A 14402-nucleotide genomic window follows, 5' to 3' on the forward strand; every position below is an offset into this window, starting at 1 on the left:
TTTATGTTAGATACTCTATTTTGACAGAAGGCAAACACTGTATTTTGAATGAAACATACTGATGAAGGTAATTTGTGGACTAAGTAATTAAATTTTTAAAATTTCATGATGACAACACTCCATAGAAAGACAAAAACATTTTTAAAGTAATGACATTGCTAGTACCCAATAAATTTTATCTACTTTAAAAATTATTATTTTAACATTGTTAGGGAAAAAAAGTGTGCATGTTTCTGTATTTTTAAGTATTGATAAATTCTTTTTTTTTTTTTTTTTTAAAGGCTTGAAGAATACTTATCAATCTGTTAAGCCAAATTATTTCTGGGGAGGGAAAGGAGGGAGAAAGCAAAGGGAAACTTTAATATCTACACTTTCTATGGTTTCAATGATTCTCACTACGCATGTATTCATGTATTATTTGGTATTTAAAATAACATTTTTTAAATTGGTAAAAAACAATGAAAATATTCAAAAGAAATTCAGAAAAGAACAAATACCATGTTGTAGTCTGCTAGTTGTCCTTGAAACTCTTTGATTTCAACAGCTAAAGTCTCAGCTCTGGAAACATAAAATAAAAACATTCATAAATACATAAATAGGCAGATGAACATTATGAATATTATGTACAACTACAAATTCAGTATAAACTCCTGATACATACTACATTAAATGTTACTCATAATAAAAACATACCTTGCATACTTTAACTGCAAAATTACTCACCTCTTTTCATATGACAAATATACTGAATTCTCTTGATTGTACATTTCTATTTCTTTCTGAAGTTTATTGATTTCTGTTGTAAGTTCACTTATTTTACTTCTAAGTGAAAAGAAATAAAAAAGTCAGTAATATTTCCAATCCAGAAAACAGTCTCTCTAGTTAAACGAAACAAACTTTTCATAAATGTGTAACAATAATATAAATGGTTTTGTGAAATTTCACTAAAAAAATAAAAACAATTTAAGTGGCTTATTTGATTAAGGAGGTATATCCCAACTGATAAACTGATATAGGTTCTCTATTCATTAAAAAAGATGAAACAGGACTGGAATGGAAACCTGGGCAAACTGGTACAATCTAAGACAGAAGTAGATACCTAATTGTCACCCTTACAGCTCTTGCTACCCTCTAGGACAGGGCTTCTCAAGAGCAGCACTATTGACATTTTAGGTCTTTGAATAATACTTTGGTAGGGGGGTGGTATTCTGTGCACTGTAGGATGTTTAACAGCATCTCTGGTCTGGATGCCAGTGGCACACCCCCCAAACCTAATTATGACAACTAAAAATGTGTCTAAAAATTGCCAAATGTTCCTTGGGGGGCAAAATCACTACCAATTGAGAACCACTGCTCTACAGTCAACTACACAAATAGGTAAAACTATATTTTAATACAGAAGCACAAATCCTGGAGAAGAGAGGCAATAATGCATTGATGAGAAATAGCTCTATCACCTTCCCTTCTTTTGATTAAAAAGTGGCTGGATATCAAAAGATGCTATTCAACTGATGGCCTCACTATCTTTCTTACTGATGGCAGCTTTGAGGACAGATGGAGAAAACCTACCCTTCTCCTATTGCCTTCTGGAGTTTGAGAATCAAAAGGATTCAGGTAATTGAACAACAAAAGAATTAAGGACTAAGAAAGAAAACAGAGCTTTCAGGACACGATAGAAGGATGCATTAAATGGAATGCAAGTCAGAGAGAAAGAAGATATAGAGGATGAGCCAACAAGAAAACAAAGTGTAATGGAAAAATGGAGATAAGAAAGTAGGACACCTGAGCAGAGAAAAAGGTAGGTATAGAAAGAGAAAAGAGTTCTTAATTTAGAGCTGCATACTTAGAGATATATAACAAAGCTTATGAATTAATTAAAATTAGGCCACATTTATAGGAACTGACCAAATACATACTTACTTAAAACTCTGTACTAAATATATTATAAATAAGCATATATATTTTATCATTAATACATATATGTATGAATAATATATTTCAGAATAACTAGTGAAAAAAGCATAAAAGATTACTATTAAATGAAAAACAGTGAACTTGAAATATATAGTTCACATACATTCAAATACATAAAATTTAAAACCTCAGCCTAACTGTATCACCACATTTTGTGATGACATCTGTTTACAGCCAAATTAACCAAAAATGATGTTAGAATACAAAATTCTTAGGAATTAACAGACACCGAATTATCTTTTTTTTTTTCATCTTTATTGGAGTATAATTGCTTTACAACCTAATTATCTTAATAAGTACCGTAGTTAAAACTTCATGATCATGCATAGAAAAAAAGTATTTTAACATACCGAAGAAGCCCAAGATAATAAGATTTGTCTAAAATTTGCCTCTGGGGACCTAAAAAACATTTTTTTAAGTATTAGTGTTCAGTTTGAAAATGCCACCAAAATAGCAAATCAAAAGCACAACCAGAATTACACTCAACAGTTCTCTAATAGTGCTCACAAATGCCCCAGTAAATCTGAAAATAAGGAAGAAGCACTGAAATAGAAAAGAGAATATCTTAGCATCATGACATAATGGAAGCTTGAATTAAGACCACAAATAGTGTCAGGACAGCGGGCTCAAAAAAACAAAAACAAAAACAGTGGACTCTACAGGTCAGGTTGGCTGAATGGAAACTGGGTCTAAGGGGGTCTAGAACAGGGCTAACCAAAAGAACTTTCTGCAACAATGGAAATATTCTATAGCAGCACTGTCCAATAAAGTAGCTGCATGGGAATACTGACCACTTGAAATATGGCTGGTGCTACTGGGAAATGAATTTTTATTTTACCTAATTTTAATTAATTTAAATTTAAATAGCCACATATAGCTATTGGCTATCATAATGGACAGTGCAGATTTAGACTACAAATTTCTCAATGTAGGCAAGATATTATGATTTTACATAATTTTTTCAGAGACTTTTTAGAAAGAAACATAAGCTTACATTTCAGTAGGACTAAAAAAGTATTCCTAGGTTAAATGTCCCAAACCTTGAGAGAGGTGAAGTGCCCTGCAAGGCATGAGAGAAATGGCTAGGGAGTACTGACTGAGGTCTATGCTGAGAAGAGGGAGAGAATGTCTCACTAGAATGGGAAATGAGAAACTGGAACAGGTAAGAACAAAAGTCACAGCAGATAGTGGTGCATGATGGTAACAATTAGAACTCTTTCACACAAGGCTTTGAAGTAGAAAATGACTATCTTAAATGATACTGGTTCTGTTTTAAAGAAGAAATTAATACAGTAATAAAATTTGATGAATTCTCTATAGAATTGCAGTATGTTTCTACCCTTGTTTTTAAATAAGTAATATTAAACATAAACACTTCTATGAAGACATTTTTAAAGACTAAACAACTACAAAATTTTGACTCATTTTCCTTCACAGTATTGATAATTATTAAGCAAGCATTTCTAAATAATCAATTTTTTTTTTTTTTCATCTTTTGGCCACGCCACACAGCTTGTAGGATCTTATTCCCCAACCAGGGATTGAGCCCACACCCCATGCATCGGAAGCATGGAGTCTTAACCGCTGGACTACTAGGGAAGTCCAGTAATCAATTGGTTTTTAATATTTAGTGAGCTAAGGGTATTATAATACAAGTAAGAAAATTTAAGTCTCCTGAAAGGCATGATATACTGTATTACAGAAGGTAGTATGATATCTTATAATTAACTTTGTACCAGTAGAGTATCTTCATCCCTGATAAGTCATTTGCACAAATACAGAAAATAAAAAACTCATTATAAAACAGTTCACCATGCTTTGAATTATATATATATTATAGACCAACTTTCTGAATCATAACATATAGTGTTATTATTATGCCTTTCTAAACATAGAGAGGCATAATGAGAGATGTAGTATAAATCTATGTGTTAGCCTCACTTCCTTACTTAAGCATTATAATGGAATATTAATTATTACCAAAAGTAACACTTCTTGACTCACTTCTCATACATACACAAATGCCTTACCAGTGTCATTTTGGTATAGAAACCAAAAAAAAAAAAAAAAAAAAGTATTTCAGAATATTTCTATATAGTACTAGAAATCTAATTTTTATTCCTGAGCTTTTCTTTTCTTCAAATTATTTCAAATTTCTTCAAGTTATAGCAAAGTTTACCAACAAGAACCTACTGTATAGCACAAGAAACTACTCAATATTTTGTAATAACCTATAAGGGAAAAGAATCTGAAAAGGAGTATATATATACATATATATGTATATATAACTGAATCACTGTGCTGTACACCTGAAATTAACATGATATTGTAAATCAACTATACTTCAATTTAGGAAAAGTTATAGCAAACTTCTATGTTCAGAAAAATGAAGATTAAAATAGCCAATATATGTATATAACTCCCTAGTTCACAATGAATTTTCACATTCATTCTTTTATTTAACCCTTACAATTTTGTGAATCAAGGAATAAGAATTGAGTAAAATAGCCTCTTTCAGTCTATAATTCTGATTTAGTAATATGATACTGTAATACTTGTACAAAATATACTCATCTTCTTAAAATAGATACCTTTCATCCCAGTTTTCATTCCACTCAAACCTTGTTGTGTCACAGGACGATCAGCAACTTTGATTTGAGAGGACAGAACTCCTACTGTCCCTATGGGACCACCACGAGAGCCCAGTCTTGCTGTTCCAGGTGGCATCTAAATGACAAACAAGATTCAGTTTTAATAAACAAGAAAAAGACTGTGCCTCTAATATTGTTAAGACTGCAAAGAGAATATTAAAAAAAACTAAGATTCTATATAATTTGTAAAATTTTCCTTACATTTTTAAATGTCTGAAATATTAAATAAAATTAACATCTAAAATCCTATGATAATTAAATAATACATTTCTTTAAAATTTAAAATTCTATGTGTAGATGTATTTATAGTACTCCCAAACTGGAAAGGAGCAAAATGTCCACCTATTTGTTCTTATTTAACCATAGGAAACGGTTGTAATTCCATTTTTGTAAAATAAAGTCTGGAGGATTACATTTAAAAATAGTAACAAAGTTTATCCCTATATAATAGTTCATTTTTATTTTATGTTTTATATAATTTCATATTTTCAACATTATTACAGTAAGTATATATTACCATTAAAATCAGAAAAAAATAAAGAAATTTTCATCTTGAGAAAAAAAGATGTAATTACATCACAAGATAGCCATATAAGTATTAAAGAGTTTCCATCATTCAGCAAGCATTCATATTATTACTCTACATGATTCTCTACTTCAGGTCTGCAGAATCTAGTGTAATATTATACACCCTGAGGAAAGGTCAAAAGACTCCCTTCTTGTCAGTTCATATAGTATGTACAGGCATGGGAAGGTATAAAGGACAGCCTGAAACTGTTCCAAGATACCCTTCTTTTGTTTATCTTCCTTTCCCTCTTTTCTTTTTTCTCACTCTCTGCCAAAGAATAAAGTAGTAGATTTAAATATGTAGTAGAAATTTTAGATAGAGGTTAGATACAACCATTCTGGTTGATTTTGATTGTTTTTAATTCTTTTAGCTGGTAGCCTCAAATTCTATCAGCTAACATAGTTCTCAAGTGACTCTGAGAAGTACTTGGTAATTAATTTGAGTATGGGGGCCAGGAACAGTAACGCATTCCAAAGAATACACTGTATACAGGAATACTGTCAACTACAAATTCAAAAGAAATGAGTTCAGGATTATCCTGAGTGATCTTTGGGAAAGAATGCTAAATCTCTCCTTGGATAAACCTTCTGAATAATTTCCTCTTTGGCTCTGTGCAAGCATAATTATGACAGCTACTCAAATAACTATATCACTTTAAAAAAAATTTACCAGATGAAAGTATAGAGAAGAAAGCATAAATTAAAACTGCACACATTAAAAAGAATGTAGTAGATATTCATGTATTCACACAGAAATATATTTATAATACATTATTGAAAGAAAAGGACAAGATAAATAAGAATGTATACATATAGCACTGTCCTCATTTTGGAAAATACTAAAACCATACAATTATATATGGATGTGTGTTAGTGTTTGTAAATGGATAGAAAAAGGTCTAGAAGGATACACATCACACCTTAGACAATGGTTATACCTGGGGTAGAAGGAGGGAACTCTTTGACACTTTTCCTTTGCATGTTTTACAACAAGCATTACTATTTTAGTAATTGCAAAAATTAGTTAAAGAACCTGGCAAACAGTAGGTGGCCAATATATTTCAGATTCCTTTTATAAATATTTAATAAGCATAAATTCTTACTATTAGAATAATAGAAAAAGATACCCTAGCTCAGTACCATATATATGAAGACTTTAGAAAAATCATTTCAGTATGAGTTGATGATGATGTTGATAATATTACCTAAAACTCTAGAAAAATCTTAAAACTTTAAGAAAACCTAACTTTAACAAAATTATTCCCTCCAAAAATTGCTGCTCTTCTTATGAATTAAACACGGGACCCAACATTATCTCTAGTTTGCAATTAGTCTACCGTCCGAGCTTGAGTACCTCACACGCACCTTATGAGATAGGCAAAACCATCTCTTGTGAGCATCAGAGAAATAACTATGAATATTTTGGAGTATTCATTTCTTTCTATGTAAATATAAATATATATATATCTTTATGTTAAACTGATACCACAGTGCTTTTTTCACTTAATACTGTACTATAAAGATATATTATTTCCAGAAATATTTTTTGAAAATAATTTTTAAAGGCTACTTAATAGCCGATTATAGGGATAGACATATAATTTATTTAAGATTAACCTGTTGTAAGGCCATTTAGGCTGTTTTCAAATTTTCACTATTATAATTATAATGAAAATGTAATAAATATCCTTACAGGATATTATTCTGCTTAGAATTATCAGCTTATAAAGTTTACCAATTCTTTCTAATGTGGTGTGTTTCTCTTACTGATTCACTGATTTATGACACTCTCTATCTTACGTTAAGCTCTTAACATTGACTAGAGTTTGTTTCTAGGCTGCTGTAGCAACCAGAACACTGTTTTACTTATTACTTATATTTTTATATTAGAGTATTGTACTTTTTCTTATTTTTGCCTTTGTACCATTCTAGGTGAATGTTAGAATAGTTTTACAATGATATTCCTTCCCCTACCCCAAGAGAAATCTCAAGGAATTTTGATTGGACATAGGATTTATAGCTTTAATACAGAAAGAGCTTTTACAAATGAGTAAACTTTCTTTTTTCATTTTAAGAGTCTGAACTCTATGTATGACATATATGTTGCAAATACTTTTTTTTTTAACCAGTTTGTCATTTTTCTTTTAACTTTTATGATGTTTTCAATTTTTGTAAATTCAAATATATGAATATAAAAATACTTTCCCTTTCAGTACTTGATGTTTCCTGTTATTTTTACAAAGGCCTAGCCTATGCCAAGTTTATACAAAATACTTACCTATATTTTCCTCTAATACATTTATGGTTTCATTTTTTAAATATAAAATTTCTAAAATATCTAGAATTCTGTGTGAGGGAGGGATCTGGTTTTTTAAAACAAATGGTTTACCAGTTATTTGAGTGCACTACTGAATACTCCATGTTTTTCCAACTAATTTGAAATGCACTACTGAATGCATGCACTACTGAATACTCCACGTTTTTCCAACTAATTTGAAATGCCACCTTAATCATTAATTAAATTCTTACACGCTTGATTCCATTCCTGGTCTTTTCCATTTCACTTGGTTTTGGCACCAATACACTATACCACTTAAATTATTGTAACTTTAAAATAAATTTGAATATCAGCATGAGCAGGGCTCTTTCTCTTAACAGTGTCTTTCAAACATTCTCCCACATTTATACTTCTAGATGTTTTCCAAAAAACATACTTATATAATAGTATGTTTTCTTTATAGAATAAAGAAAAACAAAGAAGAATCTCTTATTATAGACAAGCTTTCCAAATTCTACCAGGATATACGCATAATAATTCAATAATTTGTTTTAAACTTACTCCAGTTGCCACTCGAATATTTCCTGATGGGGGTCGTATTCCAGAAGGAGGCCTTCCTGTCAATCCAATCCCACCTCGAGAAACAGGGCGAGCTGCTGAAGGTTTGTGATTACTGGCCATTGCTCACTTTAACCACTGTTTGGAAACAAGGAATAGGTCTCCTTTGGTATCTTCTGTAGCAAGATAGTAGTGACCTGCATACCCTTCCTTCAAACATTTAATCCATGATGACTTTTCTTGCCAATTGCCATTCCAGGTATCACTACGTACAAGGTTGAGCTCGCTTTAATTCTATTCAGATTTGACAATCATGTTCGATTTAGAACCATGGAATCATTTATTACAACATGCCCTCCTCATTTCCCTGTTATCTTATCAAAATGCAAGCCCCTCTAGATATCTTTCTCTCTTGGACTCTCATCCCATACTCTAGTAAGCTTTCTCTCTCCCGGCAAAACCAGTATCTTTCTTCTCTGCCGATATTTTCTCTGTGATTTCTGGTCTATAATAAACTCCTTTATATTCTCAATCCTATTATAAATAGTTCCTTTTACACTTTGCCTTAACAGGTTCCTGTCTTCTCCTGAAAATGCTTTTGGTAGTGAAGGCTGTTTTAGCTTCCTGTCCCACAATTCCAAAGCAAAGGAGTACACCGCACTCTCCTTGCTCCACAATGTCACTGTCAAAACATTATTCTTCCAAGTTTTTAAAAAATTAAACAGGATTCTCTTCCCTTGAGGACCAAATAATGCAACTATATTGCCTTGGATCTTTCTTGGTTGCTTCTATCTAGGGACCTCCTAATCTCTCCCCCATGTTTACTAAAATCTTTTGTTCACAGTCCTCTATTCCAGTACCACCAACATCCTGGATGACTTCCACATGGATACTGGATTCAATATGTAACATTCTAGCTTCACAGTTCCCTGACCTAAATTTCAGAATCATTTCAACTCTATTTTAGTCATTCATAGCCATGGCCAGAGCTGGAGCTTGTCATCATCTGGAATTGCTTCATCTCAAATATCTTAATTGAAATACTTTATTCTCTGGCCTTAATTTCCTCTCCTTCTACCTTTTTTCTCACCTTTATTCTCACTACACCTCCCCTTAAACTATTTCCTTTATTCACTCATTCTCTCCCAGTTTACCAGCCCCCTCCTTTACTCATCAGAATATATTATTATTTAAAGTTTTGGCTAATAATTTAAAATAGCATTTTAAAATTATGGGTCACAACCTATTAGTAGCTTATGAAAACAATTTAGCAGGTTATGACCAATATGGTTTAAATATGAAATAAAATAGAAAATACAAGAGAGTTCACTGCACATAGGAAGAGTACTGTTTCATTAAAATTTTTTTCATTTATATTTATACAAATTTACACACATGTGTATACTGGTGTATAATGTAAAATATATGTCCTATTATAGGTCATGTTCAAAAGAGTTTTAAAGATACTGAACTAGAGACAGAATATGGAGAAAAAGAGTGCCCAAGACTCTGGCCTCAGGAATGTCAATACCTAGAGATTGCACAGAAGAGGAGAAACTAGTATAAGAGACTGAAAACGAAGACTCAGAAAGCAAACAAAAAACCAGGAGTGTGTGTCAGAGATGCCAAGAAAAGGCAGGAATGGTCAATGCCATTTTCTGCTGGGAATTCAAGTAAGATGAATACTGAAATGTCCATTGGAATCCCCATCCAAGAAACCATTAGTGACCTTGAGGAGGTCAGTTTCAAGGACGCCTTTCCTTCTCAATATTAAATTACTGTCTCATGAGCACCATCAACAAATTTGCATCCTCGAACTCTTCTTCAACCCTTCTGGCAAAATCAGAAACCATTCTCTACATTCAACCTGGACTGCTGAACACTGTTGATGGAAATCCCAAGACTGTACAGACTGGAGAACTGCAAAGCCATAGTCACCAAATTTAGATGGACCCTCATCTCAGAAATTATTTTATTTATCCTTTATAAGCTACTCTGTCCTTGATGATTCCAATTCTTAACCACTTTTCCAATTAAGTCTGTCCCTGCCACTCTCAGCAGATGACTCAATTTCATAATTGAGAAAATTAAGACATGAAATCTATCACATTTGGAGCACACACTTACCTATAAATACCCTGACCTCCAATCTCAATAGCCATCCTTTCTCTCATTCAAGATCAGTCTCTATTCTGATTTATCCTCTTGATCCCATACCTCTGGGACATTAGCTTCCCTCTCCTTGCCAACCTCCTTCTCCCTCACCCCTGCCCCAATCTCCTTTGGGGCATTATCCAGCTCTTACGTATGTCTTTAAACTGTCTCCTTTCTTTCAGTCTGTTATCATGTTCCATTCTTTCCTAACCTTAAAAACTAATTTCTTGATCCTGAAACCACCTTTAATACAGTCTTATATGTCCTTTTTCTACACAGGCAAACTCTAAAAAATAGCTTATATCCATTATTCTCTACTTTTTCCACTTCCTCTATCTCCTGGATTCCTACTCTTCCATTCAAATGGTTCCTGCCAATGCAGTTAGGAATGTAAATGTCATCTCTCTGTTACTGGTGTCCACTCTTACATGAAACCATCTCCGTGACACTCCCCTCTTCTGTTTCTCCTTTTTCAGTCTCCATCTTATTCTACCTGCCTTTATTAGCAGCATTTCCCAAGATATCATCCACAGTCTATTTTTCTTTTTCCTCTTTAAGCTCTCATTGTGCCACCTCATCTACACTCAGGGTTTTAACAATTAATAAGCTAATGACTCACAACACGTTATCTCCAGTCCTGACTTCTCACACTCCTAGGTGTTTATATCCAAATAATTACTCGACATTTCCACTTCAATATATCATCAGTATTTCAAAATAAATATATCTAAATGTAAACTCATTGTCATCGCCCCCAGATTTGTTCTTCCTCTTGGTACCAACTCCTAGCCATACAAGCCAGAAACGTAGTCCTTGATTTCTGCCTCTTCCTCATTCCCCATAGCTAATGAAATACTACTACTGATTTTATGCCTAATGTTTAAAATCTAACTTCCTCTCCATTCCTATAGTACTGTTCGTGGTCTCATGGACTCAAGTGGATTATAATACTGGCCTCCTGAGTGGTCCCCTTGCATAACACACATCTTGCCTGTTATCCTCCCTAGGAATCCTTCAACGACCAGACCATAACCACCCTCACCTTCTTCAATTTGAATTTACAGGGCTGACCTAAATGCTACGATGGATCCACACACATCTCTATCCCAGGACCTATCACACCAATTGAAATAACCTGCTTAAGTATTTCTCTACCTTGAAGGCAAGAGCTGGATCTTATTTATCTTTATACCCCCAGCATATATCTCAGTGCCAGAGAAAAACTTTCTGTTCTTTTGTACCATCTGAATTTCCTCCCACATGAAGGCATTGCCAGTTACAAAAATTTACTAAATTATTAAAAAGGAAACAAATCATTTCTCAAACTAAAATGGGTTCTCAGTTTCTATAGCCCATGCCCAGTACTTCTTCCCTGGCTTTCCTTACCATCATTCATGATCAGTCCTTGGATTACTTCTCGTCTCTACATAATATTTCATCCTTTTCTTATAACTTGAACTAGGCTGATTACTCATAAATCAGTATCTCCTGTTCTGTCCTTTAAACTGGGCACCAATTCTAAGTGTTCAACTGTTTACTGGGAATTTCTATTCAGATATCCCATTATCACTTTATATTTAATATGTTCACGCCAAACTTACAACCTTCCCATTCCAACTAGCTCCATGATTCTATTTTCTTGCCGTTTTGAACTCTTCGGACAAAGTAGTAGAATTACTACTATTATTATTTCAAATAGAAAAGTGAGTTTCATGAAACAACTTTTTGAAAGGCAGACAAGGTCTGTGGTCAAAACGGTTTCTCCCAGAGAAAGCTAATACAATAAACCTGTTTCCAGCAGAATTAGTCAGTGTTAATCCAGCTTTCCTGAGGAACTTTAAGAAAATGTACGATATATAGACTTTCCACCTGATTTTCTTTGCTACAGCTTTACTATCGTGGAAAAAGTTTAGTTAGCATTAGATCAGTTCCGCCGGGTAAAATAAAAAGGAGGGGCACCAGTAATAAATATGCCACTAACTCCGGGGTTAGTCCTTCAAATGTTCACACAATCGCTGGGGTTATTCACACAACCAGAGAGGTTCCAGAAAGTTTAGGGATGCTAACGGAGCTCCGTCAGTTACCAGCCATATTATCTCCCCTCTGGACGTGTTTCCTCATCTGCAGTGTGGCAGCGAGCTCCAGCCTGCACAGCCGTTGTGACGATTCCAAATACTTTACATGAAACATCTGGCTCCTAATTATTACAATCATTATCCTCCCCGAATCAACCATTTTAATATATATGAAGAAGTGGAAAGTTGCTAAGTCCCTTCCGCTCTGACCAACAGACAGAAATCTATTATTACTTCGAGTAAAATCCCTCAGCCCACAGTGAACTCCCTCTTGGAGGCGCTCGGATCGTTCCCTCTGGTCTCGCCTTGGCAGGTCTCCTCAGGGGACTGTTTGAGGTCTCTCCTCACGCTCTGCCGGACTAGAAATGGGACTTCCTTGGCGGAGGAGAACACCTAAGAGCTGGATTTATTTTGTTTGAAACGCATCAGCATCTCCAAGGCGAAGATAATCGGCAAGGGAGGCAAAGAGGGAGAGTTTGGACCCGGGATTTCTCACCTCCGCCGGCGCTGAGGGCGCGGAAGGAGGGAGGTCGCTCCGCGGCGGGGCGCGGAAGGAGCGAAATCGCACGACTCAAGGGCACTCGCACTTCTTTCCGAGCCCTCCACCACCGCGTAGCCCTCCAGTCGGGTCCGCGAACCCGTTAGCTCACCCGAGACGCCCCGCTCACCTGCGCGCAGCTTTCCTGGGCCCTCAAGGCCTAACCCCTAGTGGCCGCGTGCCTTCGCGTCTCCCGGCAACGGGGGCTGGTCGCGGTGAGGCCCCCTCCTCCTGATTGGCCAATCCTCGGCCTTCGCTCAGTGAAGCGAGAGTGAAATGATCTCGCGAGGTTTGAGGACTAACTTCTGTTACCTCGACACCTCTGGAAGACAGGGAGAACGGCGAGTTGGCTAGGGAAGAATATTTTATTTAAAAACCTTGGTTTTCTTTGTAATCAGAGTAACCTCTCTTGATTGTGTGCATGACCTGAACTCACTCCAGCGAGTTTTATCATATCGCTGTGTAACATCATTTGTAATACATCAGACTTTTTAATAAGAATTATTTGAAGTTATTCCGTGGCAGGCAGCATTCATTGTACAGTCTTTTTGTTTCTCATAAGTAGTAGTTTCCTTCCTGTTAGAAGGAAGGAACACAACATACACGATACAGCATTAAGTATTGATGCGATTCTGGTACCATATGTTTCATTTCATTGAAAGCTTTATACCTTTAGGCTTCCTTTCAGAGTTATTTTGTGAGGAGGGCTGAATTAAAAGCAAAGTGGTCTTAAAATAATTATTTTAAAATCAAATGTTTTTTAAACATGGTTTTTAAAAAAATGAGAATTATGTCGTCTCAAATCCTACTTCTCTAATAAAAGTAACTTGCAGTTTGTTTTTTTTCCCAGTCTTCCTATAGACAGCTTAAATATGATGGGAGTTCAAAAAAAAAAAACGTGATGGGAGCTCTAAACATACATACATATTGGACTTTTAACATTTTCACATTATTCCCATCTTGCATACATTTTTTATGCCCAGATTTATTCTCTTGTATGCCCGCCTTCAAGTAGGTTAAAATCAGTGCAATACAAAATGAAATAATGTCATGTGACTGAGTTCTCAAAGTTTGTAAAACATTTTCATGTAATTATTCCATTTGAGACCAACATATTTGTAGTGGTCATTTGTTATCCTTATGGTCGCTGTAGTGAAGGGTGGTAGAATTTGCCATCCCAAAATATGCCACTTTGGTATTATAAGGATTATTTGGAGGGGAAGGCAATTGAAAAGCAGGTACAGGAAAAGTTCTCTACTATTCTGCTATTTGCATAAAAGCAGAATATAAATTTTCAAAGTGCCCCTCCTTGCTTCTTAACCAGGAAGGACAAAAGTTAATCATTGGAGACAACTTTAGACCTTTACCATCCTGGAGACTGCACCAAAAGAATCTACATAAAAACTTTAGTAATTAACCTTTAACTACTGTTAGTTTCCCATATAGTCGGCTTCCCATAATTTGCTGCCTCTAAAGATTTAAAAGTTCTTTTCTTTTATCGCTTGTGTAAAAATTTATTGTTCCTTTGTTAAGATGCTATATAAGCCCAAGCTCTCGTCACCTCTTTGAGTTATTCATCTCTGAATTTCTCCCTTGTATATACGAGG

General features: G+C 34.6%; 1 protein-coding gene across 4 annotated transcripts in view; it reads right to left on the bottom strand.

Annotated features, from left to right (window-relative positions):
- Window positions 1-13056, bottom strand: part of IFT74 (intraflagellar transport 74) — an 88132-nt gene extending 75076 nt beyond the window's left edge. For 3 of the 4 annotated variants that reach the window (XM_007176832.2, XM_057547678.1, XM_057547676.1), the window contains exons 1-6: window positions 12926-13056; window positions 8032-8166; window positions 4566-4701; window positions 2325-2373; window positions 724-822; window positions 498-558 (exon numbers count right to left, since the gene is read on the bottom strand). In XM_007176832.2, the coding sequence (XP_007176894.2) occupies window positions 498-558; window positions 724-822; window positions 2325-2373; window positions 4566-4701; window positions 8032-8151 (465 nt within the window). In that variant the 5' untranslated portion in view covers window positions 8152-8166; window positions 12926-13056. The other variant, XM_057547677.1, reaches the window with a different exon arrangement.
- Between the last annotated feature and the right edge of the window lie 1346 nt (window positions 13057-14402).

The sequence above is a fragment of the Balaenoptera acutorostrata genome, chromosome 6 (genome assembly GCF_949987535.1).
Source record: "Balaenoptera acutorostrata chromosome 6, mBalAcu1.1, whole genome shotgun sequence".
Taxonomy (NCBI): Eukaryota; Metazoa; Chordata; class Mammalia; order Artiodactyla; family Balaenopteridae; genus Balaenoptera; species Balaenoptera acutorostrata.